This window comes from Meleagris gallopavo, chromosome Z (assembly GCF_905368555.1).
Source record: "Meleagris gallopavo chromosome Z, MGAL_WU_HG_1.1, whole genome shotgun sequence".
Lineage (NCBI taxonomy): Eukaryota > Metazoa > Chordata > Aves > Galliformes > Phasianidae > Meleagris > Meleagris gallopavo.
In genome coordinates, this window is record NC_139435.1 from 11,760,491 (window position 1) to 11,781,748 (window position 21,258).

General features: G+C 34.8%; 1 protein-coding gene across 1 annotated transcript in view; it reads right to left on the minus strand.

Annotated features, from left to right (window-relative positions):
* NUP155 (nucleoporin 155) overlaps positions 1-21,258 on the minus strand; it is a 30,534-nt gene that overhangs the window by 1,049 nt on the left and 8,227 nt on the right. Inside the window, exons 13-34 of the mRNA XM_010725349.4 lie at positions 20,028-20,198; positions 19,483-19,593; positions 18,481-18,575; positions 16,875-16,963; positions 15,233-15,295; positions 14,973-15,126; positions 14,152-14,218; positions 13,088-13,206; positions 12,784-12,887; positions 11,111-11,244; positions 8,773-8,964; positions 7,288-7,426; positions 6,329-6,464; positions 5,783-5,936; positions 5,412-5,516; positions 5,134-5,288; positions 4,544-4,673; positions 4,179-4,292; positions 3,575-3,695; positions 2,596-2,706; positions 1,251-1,387; positions 419-519 (exon numbers count right to left, since the gene is read on the minus strand). Coding sequence (XP_010723651.1) covers positions 419-519; positions 1,251-1,387; positions 2,596-2,706; positions 3,575-3,695; positions 4,179-4,292; positions 4,544-4,673; positions 5,134-5,288; positions 5,412-5,516; positions 5,783-5,936; positions 6,329-6,464; positions 7,288-7,426; positions 8,773-8,964; positions 11,111-11,244; positions 12,784-12,887; positions 13,088-13,206; positions 14,152-14,218; positions 14,973-15,126; positions 15,233-15,295; positions 16,875-16,963; positions 18,481-18,575; positions 19,483-19,593; positions 20,028-20,198 — 2,702 coding nt within the window. The remainder of the gene's footprint in view (positions 1-418; positions 520-1,250; positions 1,388-2,595; positions 2,707-3,574; positions 3,696-4,178; positions 4,293-4,543; positions 4,674-5,133; positions 5,289-5,411; positions 5,517-5,782; positions 5,937-6,328; positions 6,465-7,287; positions 7,427-8,772; positions 8,965-11,110; positions 11,245-12,783; positions 12,888-13,087; positions 13,207-14,151; positions 14,219-14,972; positions 15,127-15,232; positions 15,296-16,874; positions 16,964-18,480; positions 18,576-19,482; positions 19,594-20,027; positions 20,199-21,258) is intronic.

Below are 21,258 nucleotides of genomic sequence, written 5' to 3' on the forward strand. Positions count from 1 at the left end.
TTAGTGTTCTCCAGGGTACAAAAGCTGGTTGCTACCAGTCTTTCTTCAAGAAACATTACACTGTTTCATTCAAAAAAAAAAAAACTATTTTTCACTTTTCCACACTATTGCCAGATTCCTTCCAATTTGTCTGTACTGCTTTTTAAAATACATTGCCAAAAATTTTACAAAATAATACTGTCACTTTCCCCTGAATCTGCTACTGAGAAAATAATTTTTACTGAATCAGTTATATAGGGAAGACCCTACAAGTTCTCACTAACTGATAAAAAATTAGGAGTCTTGGAAATTACCACCTGAAAACAAACACTAAAAATTCACCCAGAAGAAAAGCTTTGGAAATAGCTGAAGTGTCCTGCTTTAGGATATTTTATATATTTTATTGTATACTTCATTAGGATATAACTGCTCTTTTTACCTCATGAGTACCCGGCTTGGATCTTGTACGTATCCTGACAATAATACATGAATACACTCCAAAAGATGCAAGGGTTTTTTCATTCTATTCCAGTAGGGGTCCTAAAAGAGAGTGCAAACTATTAAGATGAATATTAATAAAAAGAAACAAAACTGATCAACAGATGCATACAAATGATTAGCTTTGATATTCATTCACTGTAACAAAAATCAAAGGTAAGCAGGACTTCTATCTTAACCTACATTAAATCTATATTTTGAGGACTGTTTTAAAGTTTGAATGCTAAAAACTTACAGAAATTTACCTCAGTTTTCCATTACCTAGGATTCTGTAAAGTTAAGAAATTTTAGAAAGTTTTTTATTCCTCACATTAAGGGACCCACATGAAAAGAAATTATTCAGTGTTTTAATTCAGAAAACTTGTTTTAAAAAGCAAAATTTAAAAATACAAATCTTTGTTAAATATGCCTATTGCACTGATTATACTGATGACACAGCAAATTTTAGTCATGAGTAGAAAAGAAATGAAATTAACACATTCAAAATTTGGCATTCCTTCTGCAGCATAACAATTGTAATCCTACTTAATTCTAAATCAGATGTAGATGAAGTAAAAAATTGACAAAATCTTAAACAATTTTTCTTATACTGAAGTGTATAAAATCAACAGATGAAAAGCAGCACCAGAAGTCTCTGAGTAAAAAACAAGTAACAAAAGCTATGAAGTTGATACTTTGATATAATCACACTTAATACTATTTTATGTTTTCTGCCAGTTAAACTTTGACAGTAGTTGAACTATCTATTTTATGTGTGTGGCTATTTTCCTTACCCGTGCTTTAAACAACTGGTCATATACTTCAAGCAGCCTTGGCAACGGCACGCCGATTTCTTGCATGGTGTATGTTACAAAACCTGCATCCCAGTTCAAAGAACAGACTTGTTGTTCTAGAAACTGCACTAAAAAGTCTGGAGGAAAAAATAAAATGAGATACTTAGATTCCAATCTAGCAAAAAGGTCATTCAAAAGTTAGTAGCTCCAAGTCTGATTTTCTGTCTTTTGCATCCTTGTTGGCACCTTTCACCAGTGAAGTATATACAAGTCTCCTCCAGTCTGTACAAGGAAAAGGATATGTAATTCCTAACTACCTCCAAAGAATGGTTTTAAGCTATCAGCAATGCATGAGAGGAATTATTCAGACTGAACTCTTTATTATAATTCTGATACCAAACTATGTTATTAAGAGAAGTTCATCAACTTTTGCTTCAGCACAAAACACATTACCATTCCATTTGCTAGCACAGTTAGCTCTATATGCAAAACTACATCATCTTTATCATGTTTAAGCATCAGTAATAATAACCTGATACTGATTACTAAGTTTCCCAATTTTTATATAACACCACATTGTCATAGTGTCTGAGCATCTCAAAAGGAGAAAGAACCTCCAAAAGATTCCGCGATCTTCTGAATTCAGATTCTGAATTTGCCTCTGCAGTAACAGATGCTTCAACAGACAGCAGACAAATGTGGTGGCCTAAGACCTTATTACATGCATAAGTATGCATTTTGACTTGGTACTTTGATACAAACAAACTTAATTACTTTGTGATTTTCATAGCCATCCAAATCTAACTGTTGCTGCCCCCTAAGCTTCATTTTCTTCCAATTCATCATAAAAACCTGTAAAGTCTACTTAAATTTAGGAAAAACTACAACTGTAATACTCACAATGGTTTTGCAAACACACAATTATACTGTATTTACAAGATTAGAGGCAACAATTTCTACTTCTCATCTAACCTCCCTCTTCTCAGTCCCTCATCAAAGTTACTATACCAATGAACCAGTTGTAAGAATAATGCTTTTGCTTCTAATTTCTTGGATAAAAAGGAAAGGCGCCACCTAACTACCATGAAGATCAGCTCCATTATACTGGTTGAAATAATGCGTTGCTTCACCAGATACATGGAAAAATTTCACAACAAAATATGTCAATTAAGTATTGCAAGCACTGGAAGGAATGAAATTATCAGCATTCTTTCCATTTGTAAGATTAAAAAAAAAAAAAAGACTGAAATTTCTTACGTTATAGTCTTTTTAAAGTAGCCAGAAAAATTTGAGACCCATTGAAGTAATACATATATTTATACGCTATGCAGGCTAAACCACTTGCCTAAAGGAAAGTAACGAGGTGTGCCAGCATATATCTTTCCAAGCAATGCCATCTTTAGACTAAGTGCTTGCATTCTGTCAGCAGGGCTCAGAGACACACTATCATTCAACTCTGAAAGAAAAAAAATAAAAATAATGAGATGTTTAGAAAAATAAGAAGTTCCACATTATGAATAGCTATACTGAGATACTTAAATTTATTTCAGCACTGCAAAAATACTATGCTACATATGTCAAAGCAATATCAACATAGTTAAGTGAAAGGATGAATGCATGTATTTTCAAATATTTCTGTGTTTCTTCAAAATTCCATATAATTCTACTTAAAAAAAATAAAAGAAAATAAAACCCAAAACTACATAGCTTGTTTCTCAAATCACTGCCAGTGTTGTTTGCTCAATGGCTATCTCGGTACAAAACGCAAGGAAAAAAAAGGGCGCAAGGGAGAAGAGCAAATTATGCACTCATGACACAGATGGAGACAGATTATCACATGTGAGTGGCCAGGCTTGCCAAATAGTGCCCAGGACTCCACTCCTCTACACGTAAATGAAAAAACCACTGCTGTCAATGTTATAAAAGCACTGAATTCCCCCTAAAATTCTTTAGTTCTTGCCATTTTTTGCCACTTTTCATTTTAATTAGATTTTCCTAATACTAATTACCTAATACCTTCAGATAAAATTTCAGAGTTATGCTAAATTCCATACATAATGGGAACTTAGGAAATGTTAAGATGGAACAACACTTCAATATCTGGAATTGATAATTCAAGCCACTAATGCAATACGTTTCAACCTATACCTTTTACACATTCAAAGCAAAGTTATAAACTTTAATGGATTATTGCCTATCAAATACGTTAAAGAATATTCCAGAAAAGATGCACCAGTACCAATGCTTAATCAGTCTGAAAAGTTTTAATTATACCGTTTTCTTATAATTCTAGCTTGTACCAGTCTTGGTCCATTAAGACTTACCTTTCTCAATGATTTCCTGCCAGAGAGTTTGCACTAAGATAGGATCAGAATGACCTGCACAATGTATAATTGCAAGCTTACACTCTGAGAGCTTAAAAGGATCAGCAAATTCTCCATAAAGCTGAAGAAATAAAAAAAAAAAAAAGACCAGGTTTGACATTTCAAGTAGAGTAAAGAGAAAACTTGAAAATTTTTAAAATCAATTTTTCCATATCTTATATGGTAGACATATGGTACATAGAAAAGGCGTACTTTAAATAACTGTTGTCAAATACAACATTAAAATGATTTTTCATTTAGTATAAGCAGTTTAACTTCTTAAATATAATCCCTATTTTTCCATGAAGATACAATTAAGAATGCTGTTTTCCAATACAATGCTCCAATAAATCACGAACTCTGAAGCTTAAGGAAGAAAAAACTGAAGTACAGGAGACTGAAGGAATATCGAAAAGAGAAAGTCTAACACAGGCATTCTGAGACCAGAAATGTCTAACTATCTCTCACATTTTCTGCTCAGCATTAGATCATTCTTTGCAGAGCATTCCCGCTTAGTCCCCAAATACGACAAAATGACATTTAATGCAGAGAAATTTCTAACTACCTTCGTTATATCCATCAGCTCAGCATCAAGCTGGGAGATTGCATCTTGCACTGAAGAATGATGGGAATACTGCCGATGTAATGTTTCTTGTATTTGAAGCTGGATCCTTGCAACCTTGCATAGAAACAATTTCAAGATTGGATTAAAATAATCAAATCTGAAGAAAACACTCAGTATTAACATTACCTTATTTAAATATAATGTGCTACTGTCTTAGCTCAGATTATAAACTGCTTAATTTAATCACATAGGGAGCAAAGTACAGAAAACAATTTTGGCAGATTTGGTAAAAAAATAAATGCCATGTGCTAGTGAGACCAAGTGCAATAATACAAAGAGACTGTAGCTAAAATAAATTGTCTTACATCCATTTTCTCTTCTAGTTCATGTAAGAATTCCCCATCTGCAGCTATAGAGGATATGGCAGTGGAACTTTTGGCACTCAAAATAGCACGTGCAATGTATTCAAGACGCTGCTGAAGAGAAATTTCCGTGCTGCAAAACAAATATTATAATTCAAAATGAGTACGTAATAAAATTATCAGAGTTAATTATATTATATAACTAGACCCTGAAAGTTAGCTAGCACTCATTCCTGATTTTACTGAGTCATGCAAAAAATTTTACTCGACCCATTTAACACTTTCTTTATGCTGGCAGTTACTGCATTCTACTCCATCAGCTGCCCTATCCTTACACTACTGCATTATAAAATTCTGCATCAGAAATTACCATTTCACACACCATTAAAACAGGAAATACATTGTAAGTTACCATATGATACATAAATTATACTTTTTTTGCAAAAAAGATGTGGGTCAGAAGCTAACTATTCCATTTATTTAGATTTTTTTAAAACAGCAAATGAATAAAAAAAGGCATTGACCTTGGCTTTAATTTTTTTTTTTAATTTTTTAACTATACATATATTAAATAAATCGCACATGATCCGCACCTGTGTAGGTCAGCTAATTTAGCCAAGACTCTGGCTGCGTTACTAAAATTTCTGTTCTTTTCAAAGTATCTCCACAGTAAATCCATGTAACGGACTTTGTTTTGGTCAATCTTGGTCATCCTAACAAGGTAAGGTTCCAAAAAGGGGGCAGTCACCTGAAAAAGTTATAAAGACAACAGTTATCTTCTTGCTCTCTCTTTTAAAGCATTTGGATTATTACAATGAACTTGTCTATTAAGTGGCACCCTCCAACAAATTATTCCCTGAATATCACTCACCTGTAGCAGTTTGTCAGCCAAGTCAACTTGTATCAACCAGTTGTAAAGCGCAATACTAAAAAGTTCATCTGTTGAACGCTGAGCTAGCTTTAGCATTTGTTCAAACTAAGGAGGAAAAAAAAAAAGACATTATGTTGCATCGAATACTGAATATATCAATGACAACATTTAATTTCGTATGTTATTTACATATCATTAGTATTCTTAACACTCTAAAATAAGCCAGTACATGATACATCTTGAATTTATCTATTTTACAAAAATATTCCAAATATATATATATTTTTTAAAAATAGATAATAAATGGTTAAACACTTAAAATCACACTACTTTCTAGTATACAGTCTTTTTTTTTTTTTCCAATTTCTTACATGATGTCCTGCTTCTTCATTGCTTAGCATGTTGGGGTCAGATGACAGAACTGGAGGACCTGGCTTTTTGGGTACACTGGGAGACTGGGGAGCAGCTTTACTTTGATTCACTAACTCTTGAAGGGTGTCAGTTATACACTTGTAGCTGTTTAATCTGTAAATAAAGCAAAAGAAAATTAAAGCCACACAATTTTAACCACCTTCTAAGTTTCATTATTGCATGCCTTTGTAGATATCCGACTGTGTAGTTGGATATTATCAAGTACTTCACAAAATCTAGTTTGGTCTCAAGTTGTCTTTCTAACAAATACTTCTGTAATGATCAGATCACAACGTTTTCTGTATGTATCACTTTATCCTGTTTCAAATTAAGCTGTTGCCATATTAATGATAATCTAGGAAAGTACGTTGGGCAAAATGTTGTGTATATTATTCTAAAATGCTTGCTTGTTATTACCCTCAATGCCTTCACCAAAGGGACTAATTTCTAGTCAGCTGAAATCAATGCTCCTACAAAAATGCTAAGAGGGTATCCCAAAAACTTGCCTCTCTTGAAAAGCTTGGAGTCCAACAGCATCCTCCTCTGGTTCTCCATTTTTATAGAAATGAAGGCCAAGACCTTGGGGATCTTTCTTCTCAGCAGCAGTAAGAGACAGCTCTACTACTCCCTCATAGAAACGCACTGTAAATTAAAATAAAATTAAACAAAAAACACCCCAGAAATTAATGTGTTAAATCAATGACAAATAAGTGACGTCAAATACTAGCCCTTTTTATCGTAAAATATCTCTGAACATGAACAATCAGAGATATTCACTCTCATCTTAGAGATGTTATCTTAGAAAGGTTTATGCCCATACCTAACTTGTAGGATTACATGCAAGTCTGAAGTTATATATTTATAGAGCAGAAGCTGAAATCTTGACTGTTAAAAGAGTGATATCTGCATTTAAATACTGTACTAGCTTCTGCTAGACAAAACAGGATTCAGAACCATCTTTCAAACAGTATGTTTGGTTTTAAACTTCATCTGCAAAAATACCATAGTTTACTCTCTGCTTACTTGCAGTCAAAAAATTTTGCTAAAAACATTATTACCACGTGTATGGAATAAAAGCAAACTGCACTGTGAATTAAGTGGATGGGAATGCTTTCCTTATGCTGGCAGATACTGCATTCTACTCAATCAGATTCTCTATAATACATTATAAAATTCTGCATCAGAAATTACTACTTCACACACTGTACTTAAAACAGGAAATACACTGTACATAGAGGAACAGTTGTACAATACAGGAACAGAAGCTTTCCTTTTTCATTTGCAGGTAAAACCTAGAATGGCTTTAAAAATAACAGGTTGAGAAATACTAATTATGAAAGTTACTAGGAAGTAATCAGAAAACATTGTTGTAGGATTATTTAGAAGCTAAAAAAAAAAAGGGTGGTGGTGTAAAATGATACAACAGAAACTGGTTAGCAGAAAAAGATCAGTGATTGCCTCTTACCTTGCCTATATTGCGCACAAACATTAGCAAGATCTACTTGATTGCTGATCTTTTGGTATTCTTTCAGTGACTCTCTTAGCATTTTCTCTTTTTCCAGTTTGTTTTGAGCCTGTCGAGACCGCTGAAGCAATTCATTTGCCTACATACAAATGAGGGGAAAATGGAAACTATTCACGTAACTGAGTTAGTGAGTTACTATGACAAGACTCAAAGCTGAATCAATAAAAAACACACAAAACTCTCAAAAACGCTTCCTCTTGTCAGTACATAATACCAAGTTTCCAGCATAAGGACTGTGCAACAACTGCATTAGAGACAAGGACTTTCTAGTCTGCATACTTGTGAAGACAAGATTTAACTATTTCCCCTCTATTCTCCCCTCAACAGATACTTTTGCTGAATTTAGTTGGAAGAGCTTCAATTACGAGTTCTTCAAGATAATAATCCCTCTCCAAATTCCACAGAACTAGGTAAAAGACTATGCTGAGAAAAGCCTGGAATAAGATATATATTACCAACATCAGAAAGACTTATGCATCACATTGGAGCTAGAGACCCTATGAAGCCTACAAATAACTGCAAGAACTTCAAACTAGAATTCACATAACTTTCAGCACTAATCAACAAGACATTAGTTCTTATGCTCTTGAAATCACTTGAGTGCAAGGTATTCACAAGATGCCAAAATTATCTGATCTGAATCACAGGATCGTGGAATGGTTAGGCCTGGAAGGAATCTCAGAGATCATCTATTCCAGCCCCTCTGACATGAAGGGGTAAGAATTTCTCCGCAATGTTTAATCTAAACCTATCCTTTTTTAGTTTAAGATCATCATACCTAGTCCTATTGCTATAATAAAGTCACTAGCCATCTTTCTTGAAGGCCCTCTTTAAGAACTGGAAGGCTGCTCTAAAATCTCCCCAGAGCATTCTCTTCTCCAGGTTGAATAATCTCAACTCTTAAACTGTTTTCATAGGAGAGGGTTTCCAACCCTCTGGTAAGCTTCATGGCTCACCTCTAGACTCACCAAAAGGTTCATATCCTTCTTATATTGTGGGCCCAGAGCAGAACACACTATTGTTGGTGAGGACTCATGAGACGCATGAACGCCTCCACTGACTTGCTAGCCATACCTTTTGTAATATGTCCCAGGATGCAACTGGCTTTCTGGGCTGCAACTGCACGTTACCAGCTCCTATCAAGGCATCCATCCACCAGTATCCTCCCAAAATCTTCTCCACAGCTCTAGTACTCATTGCCCAGCCCATATTTGTACTTGGGATTTCCTTAACCCAGGTGCAGGACTTTGCACACGGCTTTGCTGAGGTTCACACAGGCTCGTGTCTGGATGGAATCCCTTACTTCCAGTGCATCAACTGCCCCACTCTGGTTAGAGTCACTGGTAATCTTGATGAAGATGCACTTGTGCTCTAATACACTCTAATAATGTGTTTTGGTGCTGCAAAATCTCGAAGTGGGCTTACCTTGGAACAGACAGCATCATCAGTACTATAGAGAAGGGGACAGATATCTTGCAAATGGGCACTTATGCCATCAACAGCAGCATTATCTCTGATGTAACAGTTTATAAGAGAAGCAATGAGTGCTCCAGTCAACTCTTTGTCTCTAATTACCAAGTCTTTGAAAGCAGTCATCTTTAGATGTTCTTGAAGTTCCTGAAGACAGACAGCACATTTCATTACTTCACCAATACTTTTATGTTGCTTGGAATGCAAAAATGTTACAGCAAAGTAAACTATTTCCACTTAAGTAAGCATAGTGAAGTGCATAGCAACGAAATACATTATTTTAAACAAAGCATATATAGAAAGGTGGAAAGACATTGATAGAGAAAGCTCTATCAATGAAGACACTAGATTACTGGATGTGAAAGGACAGTGAGAACTCTGTATGACTTCCTGTAGTCTACACAATGTGTCATATGTATTTCAGTTCTTTGTAACAAAGTTATTAACTATTCTCCTATTTCCTACAAGGCACTATCAGAACACTAAAAAGCAAGAATATCAGTTTTTAATAACAGAAATCATCTGAGTATGTTCATGAATGAATGTGATGATGCAGAATGAGATGGAATTTTTTTGAAGTGTATAAAATCTAGACTCTATGCCTTTTTATACTAAGTTACATAGCTTATTTATTTTATAAAAATTATTAGGAATATTTGCTCAAATAGAGCTAGCTAGCTGCCACTAGTGTCCACTGATGATCACTTAGAGCATTAAAATACTATTACAAAAACTCTAAAACTACTGCAGAGAGTGGAAAAGGTTTTATTTGCTAAGCAACTTGTTCCTTGTCCAAGATAAGAGAAAAGCTGCCTTTCGAAAGTAATGGAAATTGTGCTGCCTTCCAAAGACAGCAGTGTGAACAGCTTCAATATTTGTGCATTCATAAAGTTCAAAAATTGTTCTTTTTAGTGGTAAAGAATACAACTTGGAATAACCAGTTCTTCTGTGACTTGCTAGGACAGAATGCCCAATATTAAAATAATTTCATCAAGGACTGGATGCAAATTCAACATTAGCACAGGGTACACAACAGTAGAACCAATAGTTCTGTAAGTTGCCTTTCTTGCAAACAGGGTGTATGGGAACTGAACTGTTGAGTCACGGCCTGAACCACTGATTGGGCTCCTGGGGAAAGGACCTGATCAGCCCTGGGTGCACAGGTGAAGGCTATTCAGCTGTGTGACGGAAGGGATGAAGCCTGGCTGTGCCTCTCTAGAGCTCATTTAAAAGCTGACTGACACAAGGGAAGGATCTCTTTCTGGAGAACCCTCCTTGGTGAAGCTTTTCCCTGTGAACCTAGAATCTTCTGATATGGGCGAGCAATCTTCTTCCCTTCTGTTACAGCACCTTTCTATTGTGTCAGTCCCTCCAACATCACACCTTTGCTGTAATGCCTTTCCCATTGTATTAATAGATCTGTCCAACTGCTATACAAGGAGAGATGGAAAAAAACTGGGTTTGTTCAGGAGGACAGAAATGTTGAGTTGGGCAGAGGGTGATCTTACTAACATATAATTGGTGGGAGGGTGTCAGGGAGACAGAACTAGACTTTTGTCAGTGGTGCTCAGCAACAGAACAAGATGCAAAGCCAAATGTCAAAACACTAGAAATTAAAACTCTTTTTTCCTTTTTTTAAGGATGGTTGAACACTGGAACAGGTTGCCCAGAGAAGCTGCCATCCTTGTAGATATCCAAAATCTGACTAGACATGGTCCTGGACAACCTGGTCTAGAGTAGAGCTTGCTCAGAGCAGGAGAAGGCAGGTATCTTCAGTGGTTTCTTTCTCCTTCAGCTGTTCTGTGATAGATTTTAGACCTTTTTTTGTGCAAAAGTGCAGTATGAAGCCTCTACAACACTAGTACTCTCCGCTAATCTACTAGTCTTTCCAAAGTCTACTAACAGTAATGCAAAGAGTTAATTCCTCTAAGTTAGATAACATTAGCCTATTTCTTTCACTGCACATCTTCCACAATTCAAAGAGAAAACTTTATAAAATTATACATTTAGAACAATATTATAATTTATGAAACAGAGTAATTATTAACTCTCAACAAAAGTAAAACTGAATCTACTGCTAGCAATGCTTCTAATTTGCTAAAATTGGGTAATGAGATGGTTGTCTCCTAAAAATAAAAGTAGCAACCTGAACAAAAATCTATATTCGATTTAAAATTTGTAATCTGCCCCTTAACGAGTTAAAGCAATGCACTTTTGGAAGTATCTAAGTAGCAACAAGAAATTCAAGCTTATTAAATATGAACAAATTAAAATCATATGATCCAGGTCGTACCTTCTGAAGCTCACCTACAACAACACTGAATTGGTGCTCACAAAGCAACTTCCATAAAGCCAATGCCTGACAGGTTTTGCGAACCAGCTGCTGGATGCCTTGAAGTGAAGTCTTCTCGGTTAACTGTGCCTCAGCTGAAAAAGCAAAGAGATTATCAGTAAGTAACTGTGCTGTACATATTTTGACTCAGTATGTTGATTCTTTTGAGGTTTTAGAATAAGTTTCCTTAAATTTCCAAGTTTTTTAGTCTCTGTTCTTTAATATGGCTGTTCATCTCTTTGGAGGAAAGTGCCTTGAAAAAACTTCCTCCTAAAAATACTATCTGTAAACATTTATTTCAAACTATGCAATGCAGGAATGTTTTTTTTTTTTTTCCTGATAAAAGTATGGTTTCACATGAGTGGATTTCCAAAATCAGTCTTGGTTTTTCACAAGTATAATTTTATCTGTATTGGATATGAAATAAAAAAAAAAAAAAACACACCCAATTTCTTCCTGTTTGATTACTTGTGTTTACTTTTAGAACAACTAAAGTTAAATCATCAGCCAACGCTGTACACTGTCTTTAAAGCAAAGCTTTCAAAGAAACTGCTACATAGAGAATAAGATACATTTGAATATGGTAAGATGTATTATAGTTGAATATAGTGGGCATACTTGTTACTTGAGTGGACAACAATTGCAATACTTCATGTCTTTTCTTGAGTGCTTACATTTTAGACATGAAGCAGAAACAATTACATTACATCAAGAAATCCAAAACTACATACCAACTTTGGAATGTGTAAAAATGAAAATAAATAATTAAATGTCTACAAAACTCTTTTTGCTGCTTTTTTTTTTTTTTTTTTTAAATGTTCACTGTTTGAAGTGAGAGTGCAAAACAAAAGGCAGCAGAACTGAAAAGCCAGAATCATACTCACGTGGACCACATTCATGTTTAACTTTGCATACATGTCTACAAGTATTGAGCAAAAACTACATTAGACAACATAAATTCAATCAGGTCGTGTGACAGGACTGATTCCACTAAAGAAAGTTTTGTGGAGGTTTCAGTGATTGGAACTTTGGGAACTTACATCAGAGTGCTTTTTTTAACAGGACAATATACTTGTTAACCAATTCATTTGTGAGACAACTGAAAATATAAATGGGTATACCAGAACTAAATATTGAAATGAAGAGACAAAACATGGAGAACAGTAGAATAAAAAAAAAAAGAAGGGAGTGTGAGAAGAAATATCTAGTTTTCTATCTGAACGATGATTTGAATGTACAAAATAGGAGGAGGACGTGTCTTTACAGAATTATGACTTCACTGTATAAAAGAAGTGCTTTTGTGTTCAACCATTTATACTTTAGCTTATTATACTGAGATACACTTTTTCTCTTTTGCATTTTGAAATATCTCTGCGGATATTTCTCCGCAGAAATCTGGATTCTCTTAATACAGAGATGACTTTCCTAGTATTTCAGTAAAATGAAAAGCAATGCCAGAAGTGAAGAGACAGCAGCTTCTTGCCATTTTAGATTGTGTTTTCATTTTGGAGCTCTGGTTTTGATGGAACAATATGACATTGTATGAAAGAAAAAGCAAGGTGCTCCAGGCAGGAGTACTTCAAGATCCAGATGCACTGTGCCCTTATACTTTTCATTCAAAAGTAGTTGCATACCATGATACTTCCGCTGGAGTTCTTGTTGCACTTGCTGAGAACTTCCACCATCGGGCCTCATGAAACCCAGGAGCCTCTGCTGCAGATTTGCTGGTGTACTGAAACTGCAATTCCAAAATAAAAGGAAATGTTATTATTAGTACAAATACAGAATACTTTAAAGATGAAATCTAACATCTTGTTGTTAGCATCCAAACAGTTGAAGCTGGGGACTATTTCCATGCAATGAAAAGATACACGTGGGATAATTTTTCAAGAGCTGGACACTGAACATCACTAGTGAATTTAACACAGTGAACAATACCTTGGGTTTCCGAGGGCTCCTACTGTAGCAAACTGAGAATTTCTATCTAGAAATTCTTGTAAACCTTTGAGTTCTTGCAGCACACATTCCAGTACATGGGATGGAACACTGCTTTCTATCTGCAACAGAAAGCAAATTTCTTTATAGAAGGGTTTAGACTTTCCAAACCTTTTTTCAGAAGTCTACAATTTTAAAATTTACAATTTTACAATTTTACAATTGTACAGTTTACAATTTTAAAACTAAGTTTTTAAACTAAGGCCACTAAAAAGTCAGATGAAAGACTGTACAACAAATAAATAGTACAATAATAACATTATCACTATAATGCCATTGTCTATAACAGACTTAACAGGAGGGGTGACAGGTGAAGAGACAATAGTCTCTGGAGAAATTCAAAGAAAGTGGTGTCTAATATTGTACCTGATAGTCAGATCAGCTGTGTCTCATTATTTTCAACTCTGAACTAAAATGATTGAGTAGCACTAAAACATAGACTGCAACTGCTGTGGTCTTCCCGAGTCTCTCAGTTGCCTCAAAACTGGAGAAGTTTATGAAGCAGTTCATTTTGCATTGCTGAAATTACTCAGTGTAGGATTGTATTAACATCCAAATTCAGAAAATAGTTTGAAGCTTGGATTATTAAGGAAAAGTGAAATGTAAAGATGTTAATGATGAAGGTGTTGGAAGACAGTTTTATGTTCTTATGTAACTGCGGTGTTTATCCTAACCAGCCAAAGCATTTTATTCTTAGGCTTTGACTGGATAGGATATGCAGAAATGAAAGAAATAAATTCACTGAATAGAGAAGGAACTGGCCACTGTCAATTGGTAAGAGGCAACATTCAAAACAGTAACTTACAAAGATTTTTTTAAAACCTACAATTACTCCACAGTTAAGCACCCAAGTACAATTAAAAAAAAACAAAACAAAACAAAAAAAACATCAAAATGACAGTTATCATTTTTAACTTATCTGTTTATAATTTTGGAACACAAATATAAAGAGCTGGAGAGATACACCACAATAACCTTTTAAAAATACAACATTATCTTTTACATACTGCAACAACTTCTCGATTGCCACTTTTGAAAATTTTCTCCACTACTATACTGCCATCCCAGATATTTCTGCAATACGAAAGAGAATTGTATTAAAAACTACAAGCATCACAAACTTGCGTATTTGCTAATTATGTCTTAAAGAAATAGCAGTATCTTTTACTTCAAAATCTAACTTAAAGATCTAGATAAAAAGTTAACATTCAAAAGAAATGTTAGAATTGCATATTTATGTATAGCACAGGTATAGACAACAAAAGTTTTAAATATTTAATCAGATAAGGTTTGACTAGGCTCTCAATTTATATATGGGCTAATACTATTCTCTGGAAATATAATATAGGCAAAGAAGCATAGAGAGGGATATGAACCAACATATGAGGAATGTTACTCTTGCTGGGGATGTTCAGTAACACACAATCCATTATTAAAGTAATACAAACTTCTTTAATCTCTTTAAAGCTTTGTAACAGGAAAGACTTCAAGTCAGGATTTTGATCCCATAAGCCCTGTGTTCTGTTTTATCCTATAGGAGGAGTTAGAACCATAAAGTTCATAAGGTTGAAAAATAAAACAGAAGTTTTCAGAGCTATGCATATCGCACTCAATATCCAAAAACCTTTCCCATCCTATCCATTCACTGACTGCAGAACTATCAATAGAACTGTAAAGAGTCTACTGCACCAACAGGTACTTAAAATATGGAAGAGAAATGTACTTTAATAACCTCATTCTTACATCCTATTAAGATTGAATTGATTTTATCACTTAGGGGATAGGAAAATTAAATGAACTGAGTGATTATTTCACATGAACACCTTACCCTATAATCCGAGCAAAGTATATGCAGATGCCATTGTGTCTTCCAGAAAATACAATCTCTGGACCCATCATACCACTGCTAATGGATGCACCAGGGTGAGATACAGAATTCCCAGAAGGGAATATGGGAGTTGACACACTAGTAGGCTGTAAACCTAGGATAAAGGTATGCAAAGGTTACTGATTATTCTGTGTATACAGCAATAGAAGTGAAGTTGAAAAAAATTCTCACTTCCTTCAGCAAAGAAAAGTAATGGTTACCTGCCCCAGATGCTGTCAAAAAGCTCGGACTTGGACATGGACTTTCAACAGTCAGTGGGGAAGCTAAAAAGGAAAAACAAAAGAGAAATCTAAGGTTTTTTGAAAAAAACAAAACACAATCCAAAAAACCACTATGCTAAGTTGTCAAAACATAATAGTAAACACAGACTTCACAGGACCCTTCTGCAAATCCATTCCAACAGCTTTTATTTAACTAAATACAAAACAGCACTAATTTATGCTGAAACCTGCACTCCTTATTGTGAGCCAAATAGAGACGACTCTTTCAATAGCTGTTCATAAGCATTTTTGTTTTCAGCATTCACGCAGCATTTGCTGCAGACAGTCTGTTCCCTATATTGTACATTAATACTGTTTACATGCTTTTTCTTGTTTTTCATCTTCTGACTGCCCCTATTCCTGTTACAGGCACCCACTCTGAAAGCACTCACTTTGAGTCACTCAGATCTTTTCAATGAACATCAATTTTACTTTTGAAGCACACATCTGGGAAGACACTGTTTTTATTACTCTTTATTCTTACATATAGTAGTTGAACACACCAACAGCAGTATTACTTGGGATATTCAGTTTAAGACTGTTTTTCCCTAAGTGAGTTTGGTCTCAGATTCAACTAAGCATACTCAAATCTTCTGCAAATTAATACCTAAGTGTCATAGAATATGATGAACAAATGTGATCACCTACAAAAATATCCATGACCCATCAGCATGTGATGATATAGCACGGAAAGGCCATGAAATCTGGCACCTTGAAAAACTGACATGGAAGAATCAGTCTTTCTTGTCCCGTTCACTACAATTCTCTCAGCTTTGCAACACACTACACCACAAAGTTCTTCACTAACCAATCCTGTTTCATTTTGAAAGCACATTCTCCTTCCTACCTAACGAGGCACAGTTGGCAGAATAGACACATGCAACCAAATGACTGGACTTTAAACAGTAAGAACACAAGGGGCCTCAAAGAACTGAGGCTACCTATTATTCCAAGGTAGTTCCACATACAAAGTTTCAAGATGTTTCTACCAGCACTGCTTTGAGCTGCTGTGTGAGTCACTCGCAGAATCTTTATTTCACATGACAGTTCTCTACCCTTGGAACAAACAGAGTAAGCAGTAGCAGAAGAACATGAACCAATCACCTAAGTAAAATAAAAATGCACTTTGACAATATGTTTCCTGTCTGCAAAAAATTAAAAACTTTTTTTTTTTAAAAAACCAACAAAACAGTGAATATTCAGACTTAAGAAGAATAGATTTATTTCTTGAAAGAGTAAATTTCAGCAAACAGAGAACTTTCCAGCATTTCTCCCACACTTTCCTTCCCTCTCAATCTGCTCCTAGCACCTGTTCTTTTCACATTTGCTGTCCTTTTAAACTCCTGCTCCTGCTTACAATGCTATTATTCCACATCATCAGGCTTAGGAAGCGATGTCACCGATACACGATAAATAAGAATTCTGAAAGTGGATAAACCGTTTCATAATGTAAGAAGATACTCTGCTATGACATGAAATAAACAGCTGATCTTCAACACAGGAACACATAAGAAGACAAAATGTAACATATTTAAAGGAAAAAATAAGACCTACCTAAGATCACAGAATGCTTGCTACTCACCAGGAGGAATGGGAGAACACAAAACAGGTCCAACATTGATTGGAGGAGGAATCGCTGATGGAAATCTCATTTGTGCCTCCCCACCATACCTAAAGTTCATTTGCACAGAAAAAGTTTTCTCTCACTTTTATACATAGCCTGTTTAATTTTCATATATTGGAAAACTAGCTGCAAGTTAGTTGTTCTTTTAAAACAAACTACAAAATACCAGAGTAACTCTAAGAAACAGTTATGATACTCATTTTGACACATGAAAATAAAACTAACTGAATGCACATTGCACATTATATGAAAAGCATTAGTGTACATCACTTCATAGCTAATGGACAATTAAGTTATTTCTGCTTTGCTGTCTTCTTAAGGTTTTGCTTGTATGTCGAAATAGAAAGGAAACAGCTGAGGAGACCCAAGCTCATTCTTCCATAGTCCACATGTCATATGTATTCATCTCACTCGAATCAAGTGTTACTTGAGTATTATATGGCCTCCAAACCACTGGACCATCCCTCTGCTAATTAATGATAATACCTCCTTAAATTAAAGTGAATCTTAATTTAACAGCACTAGCCTTCCCTCACCACTAGAAATTTTGCAACTGAAGCATATACTTGATAACACAAAGCCAGAAGAAATAACTACAACAGTACAGCCCTAGTTCTTGGATCCTTCATACATTTTCCAGGACGCAACGTACTTGAAGATGTAATCTTCAATATACTTGCAATATCTTGCAAGCAACCTGATCAGATGCTTTTCCTGATTTTGTACTCATAGAAGAAAACATAGCTACACAAGAATGAAGGCATATATATTATCAAAACACACAAAGGATGAAAATATTTAACTGCTAGTGGGAGAATATTCAGCACAAAACCATTATTTTAAAGTTAATCCTTAAGGAGACAAAGCAGTTCAAAAGGTTATTCAAAAGAACAACCTAGATATATATACTTTTAAGTGTACTGCATAGTAAGTGCCAAGATATGTAAGAGTCATTGTATGACAATACTTCATCTTACTTTTCTCTATTACAAAATTACAAACCGCTTGATATTTTTCAGTACAGTATCAGCACTCTGATCTGCTAAGATTTTCTATCAATTATGTAGTCAACAAGTACATTACCTTTCAGGTTATCTGCTAAAATAAACATTAGTGTTTGTGTTGTATTTAGTCTTAAACAAATTATTTTCTATTACCAATCCAAATAATGGCTTGGTGGTTCAAAATTTGTCTGTTCTTTTTCCAACTGAATTGCTCTGATTAAAGACATGATCTTTCTCTACACAGTCTGCTTCAATGAACTGAAAAACCATCAAATATAGGTAAGTGAATTTAAAGCAGATTAAAATACTTTTAAAATAACTTTCTCTACACATGGACCACATCCCATGGAAACATTCAGGAGGCTAAATAACAAGAAGTCCTCTTTGACTAGCGAGACCTAGTTATTGTCAACATATATTCCACCAAGCTTAATAGTCTATGCTCATTTAAAAATAATGCTTACTCAGGCAGCAGGTTAAAGAGACTGTACAATTATTTAGCGGCTGTAGTGATCCTGAGCATAATATTTGGAACAACATTCAAACCAAATGAAACTTACCTGAAGAATGCTCGAGTAGCCCAGGCGGATACTTCTCTATCACATGCAGCATTAGAACAGGCCAAAATAAGGCAAGTAGCACAGGCCTGATCCTCCTACGGTACATTATGCATTTAGAATGGGAGCTTACATCCAGTTGATAAGAAATGTGAAGTTTTGATTATCAATAAATAAGCACTATATACTTCCTGCATCATTCTATCTAGAAGTCAAAGAAATCAGCTCTTTCCAGTAACAGAAATTATGAGTCAGAGAGGCTTCTCACTTTAACACATTAAGGTTCTGTAACGTATATCTTCTGCAGCTCAGTACGTTTACTGGTAGGAAATAATCTCATCTATCTCTTAATTCTGACAAAGATTTGTGAAGTTTATATAACCACGTAAGTTAAGATTGTTTGAATAAAGCTATCTATACAAACTATAATGGCTGGCATACCTGAAAGGTATTTTAAAATATCACTTAGAACATCCTATATCAATGCACAAATAGACGTACACTACAGACACTAAACAGGAAGAGTCAACTTAAAACGGCAATCTTCCATTTAGGAAGCTATCCCTCCCTTCCCATGTTTGTTATTTATCCAAAACAAGAAGTAGATGAATGCTATGGCTGTGTACTGGCCTTCAAAATGTAAAATTTTTATATAGTGGTAGGAATTCAAGTTTTTTCTTTTTTTTTAAAAAAAGAAAATTCTCTCTCCTCTGGTCTTAATTAACTCCTCTCCTAAATTAAGAAGTGCACTACAGTTCAAGAAACAAGAAACACAAGAATATTAGGGAAAGTGATCTATACCTCTGTCTTTACATATCAGAAAATGGGAAAATATTTCTTATTATACAATCTTGTTTTATGAAGACAACATAGAAAGAAAAGGTAATACTTGAGTCAATAAATTTAATGTTTACTAGAAGTTGGTAGTAATAACAACAAAACACATATTCTACAGAAAGCAATTACACAGTATTATCTTCTGTTTTCCAAGTCAAAAATCCTTACCTGATGCAACTTGAAAAATCTTTCAATATCTTCTCCATCCCCACCTGTATTACTAACAAGAAGATGTCGCAGCTGATCAACAGGTCTGAGTTTATGAAACATAAAGCTTCCCTAAAAATAACCCAGAATAATACAAAATCAGAATAAAGTTGCTTCTGGTAACACCTCTCCACCTCACCAAAATGCTTATTATCTTCATTGCTCTCGAAGTTTTCCTTCACTACACTGCTGAATCAACAGGTAACATGAATAGTGCTTAAAGCCCAGTTTTCTTTCACATTCCCTAGGAAGTCTAGAAAAGGCAGAAAACATTACTTCCTGAAGCCAACAGAAATGATTAATACATTGTACATGAGAAGAAGGCCCAGTAGCTTTCAGTCAGTTTAAAACAGATACAGAGAGTTTCAGCAGTATTCCCTTTTTCCACTGTATCTTCAGAATACAACCCTAAAAACTCATGTAAACTGAACCAACACAGGTTGGGATCAGTCTTCTAGCTTTATATTAATTATCTGATCTCTTATATTAAGAAAACTGATACTCACCTGGGCTGAAAGCAGAACAAACTTCTTTGGTGGCAGCATGTGTTGTTGCACAATGATGGGGGAATCCGTTATTGGAATATTGTCTTTATTTAGTGGTGTCACAATCTTCTGAACTTTAAACTCATCAATAGCAGAAAGAGCCCAGGAATGCCCATCAACACGGGTGGTCATCTGAACAACAGAAAAACATAATTCAAATTCTGATGGCAGATTTGGATTTTGTATCTCCATGGAGATATTTTACCATTTACTACACAGGTGAAAAGCTACTCTTGACACAAGAAATCTCGAAGAAAATGAGCACACTATTCTATTGTCTGATAGAAGATTAACATCAAACTTGCAGCTGTATAGTGCTTTTCTTGTGTGTTAGGGACAGTGTTCTGTATTTAAATGTAAAACAACATGCAGAGTATACTTTAACTCAAGTAAGAAAACTACATGCTAATGTTAAACAACTGCATATAATAATAATAATAATAATAATAATAGTAATAATGATGCAACAATAATATATTGCAGTTTTGCTTGGGAAACCTAATGTCTGCCACTTTCAAAACCCCTGGAAAAAGAGAGAAATTAACCTATCAGTTCTTGCAGAGAATGGAGGTGTAACAATGAAGCTTCTCTATAGCTGTTATGATAACAAAAAATAAGATAAAACCTGACTTTTAAACTTAAGCAGCTTCTCCATTCACTCAAATTCTACAACTGGTACTAAGATTATACTATTTTTGACAGGTCAAAAGCAGTAGAAAGTACAATCTTTCTTCAATGCTGAAACACATGTAATATTATCTGCGAGTTGGTGCACAAGCAAACTAACTCCCTACAAATCCACATATATAACAACTCGGGACAAAAAAAAAGAAAAAAAAAGGAGAGAAAGAATGAAATAATGAATAGATTGCATTTGATGAAAACATGGCATATCTACCAAAGTAAAGAAACCTGAAGTTTCCTACACCCATATTTCAAATACTCTTTCTTGTCAGACTTTATCCTTTTCAACAAACACTAGTTTCAATGGGAGAACACATCCTCCTGTGCTTGTGCATGATACACTGTCTGCTATAAGCAAAAATATGACACAAATAAGATATTTTCCAATACAATGGTTTTAAATCTCAGAAGTGACAGCAATCACTTTTCATACGTAGTTTGCAAGAATGATAAAAGTATGGCTGAACCTGGAATTTCTACTAAGATATAACTTTCTGTTTACTGACAA